The 2,089-nt window shown below is 42.5% G+C and overlaps 1 protein-coding gene across 1 annotated transcript; it reads right to left on the bottom strand.

Moving 5' to 3' along the window:
* Positions 1 to 665: 665 nt before the first annotated feature.
* On the bottom strand, positions 666 to 2,089 carry LOC111976277 (ADP-ribosylation factor-like protein 4C; the record flags this gene model as incomplete). Its single annotated transcript, XM_024005068.2, has 1 exon — positions 666 to 2,089. A coding segment is annotated over one exon (639 nt), but the record flags the coding sequence as incomplete, so codon positions are not given.

The raw sequence follows: 2,089 nt of genomic DNA, 5'->3' as shown, positions 1-2,089 counted from the left end.
AAAGATGGAGAAAGACTGCTGTGTGCGTATGTGCGTGCCATAGCTGAGAGTGATTGAGTGAGTGAGAGTGATACAGCATGCTAGGAAACTCAAGTTTCAAAACTCTGGTACACACAAAGATAGTTACTGCTACCCAACAGGAAATTGAATGACCTCTCCTAACAAGGTCTGTGCACGAATACATATGACAACGCATTGCAGCTCTAAAAATGACACACACATGAACCCTTGCTTTGCTTGATGTTGGACTGTGAATACAAAAGAATGTTGAGACACATCCAACACCAACGGGTAGGCCTATCCAAAACCTATACATTCTAACACCAACTCACAAACCACGATGGGTATGAGCATGCGTTAAATAGAGACATTTTGGGAGATCAAGTGACAACATTGAATAGATTCCCATTAGTTCATTGATAGACTGTGACCAACCCTCCTGCCTTCCTCTTCCCTCCCTGATACACACCTTTGAAATGTGAGGGTCTCTCAGGAGAGATGTAGAGACAAACCAGTCCATGTGTTCAGGTCAATAGTTCACCAGGTTTAAAATACATCTCCTGTTGACCACCGTCATCTTGGCCAGCTGTTGACATTATCCTCTTACTGTAGATTACATTGACATTCCTATATCACATCATGGAAATAAAAGTAATCAGTCACAATGCATTTTGRATATATTTTAATATTCAAAAAATWATTCAATTTTGGCTTTTTGGTACATACACAGCCRGTTTTTTGCTATACAGTGTAGTACTCTACTATTTTGTTAGGAAATTAAAAGTGCAAAGTAGTGGACCACGTTGCAGACAATGTTATCCTCAGTCCACCACGCATAGTAAACTTCAACGCTCCAAAGCCTTGTTAACTTCTGCATTAATAAACCCATACAGGGACTGAGGTGTGACTTTCATAACACAGATATCTTGGTTTCAGTTTATTTATTCTCTCTGAATGAACAGGGTCCATTTCATTGTGACCCACATCCACTTAACGTGCAAAGTAAAACTTGCTGTCCAAAGAAGCATTCCGTCAGAATGTCCATAGTCCATCACAGTATAGGCCTATACTGTATGGGATGCTTCTTCAAAATAACATGTTGAGCTACAGATTTATAGTCCATGGTAAAGCAGCAAATGACGGGCCAGCCCGCATTCATTTATCAATGCTTTTGTTCCTATGATAAAAGTAATATCAAGTTTGTTTWGGTTAACCTTAGTAAATATCTTGCACCAATAGGATCACCCTCTTGCGTGCAAKAGCATKATTCAGCTATAGGATTCACAGCGTCAGCAACTTTTACAACCCAATGAAAGGAAATACAACAATCACCGCAAAGTAAATGTCATTTTAGGGCAACATTGGCATACCCAAACAGCATTTAGATACAGTAATGTTGCSTAGGTTTAGGTTAATGKARGATCCATAGGCTACGACCCATAGGCGGTCGTTATCGTTTCTTCTTTTGCTTTAAAGACTTTCTCCGCTTTACTATCATCTCATATAATTTGTCCATACCCTCGTGGAGTCCCTCGCCAATTATGGCGCAGCAAGGTTGGACGTGGTATGTGGTGGATGGGGTGAGCTCGTGGAGAGCCAGCTGTTTTTCAATGTCCGCGACTGGAAGAGATTTGGGCAGGTCCTGCTTGTTTGCTATCACCAGCAGCGGTGTCCCCTGGTTCTCCGCGAATTTGGTAACTTTATGCAGTTCCGTTTTAGCCTCCTCCAACCGATCGACGTCTACCGAGTCCACCACATAGATGATGCCGTCCGTGCACCGACTGTAGGATTTCCATAGGGGTCGGAGCTTCTCCTGGCCTCCGACGTCCCAGAAGTGACAGCTGATCCCCTTTGCCGTACCATTACTGAGTTTGATTTTCTCAGTGTTGAATCCAATTGTTGGCAKGGTGTTTACGAATTCGTTGAATTTCAGACGATAAAGAACAGTCGTTTTGCCAGCCGAATCCAACCCCAGCATCACAATGTGAAGGGATTGGAAAGCAGATATGTTGGAGAAACTGTTGCCCYTTTTCAATAGCAGGTGAAAGGAACGTCTAGCTTCTCTACAGAACCTATGTGATGACCTAAA

Source organism: Salvelinus sp. IW2-2015, linkage group LG2, assembly GCF_002910315.2.
Source record: "Salvelinus sp. IW2-2015 linkage group LG2, ASM291031v2, whole genome shotgun sequence".
NCBI lineage: Eukaryota > Metazoa > Chordata > Actinopteri > Salmoniformes > Salmonidae > Salvelinus > Salvelinus sp. IW2-2015.
Note: the sequence above shows the minus strand (reverse complement) of the source record. Positions and strands in the feature narration are given on the sequence as shown.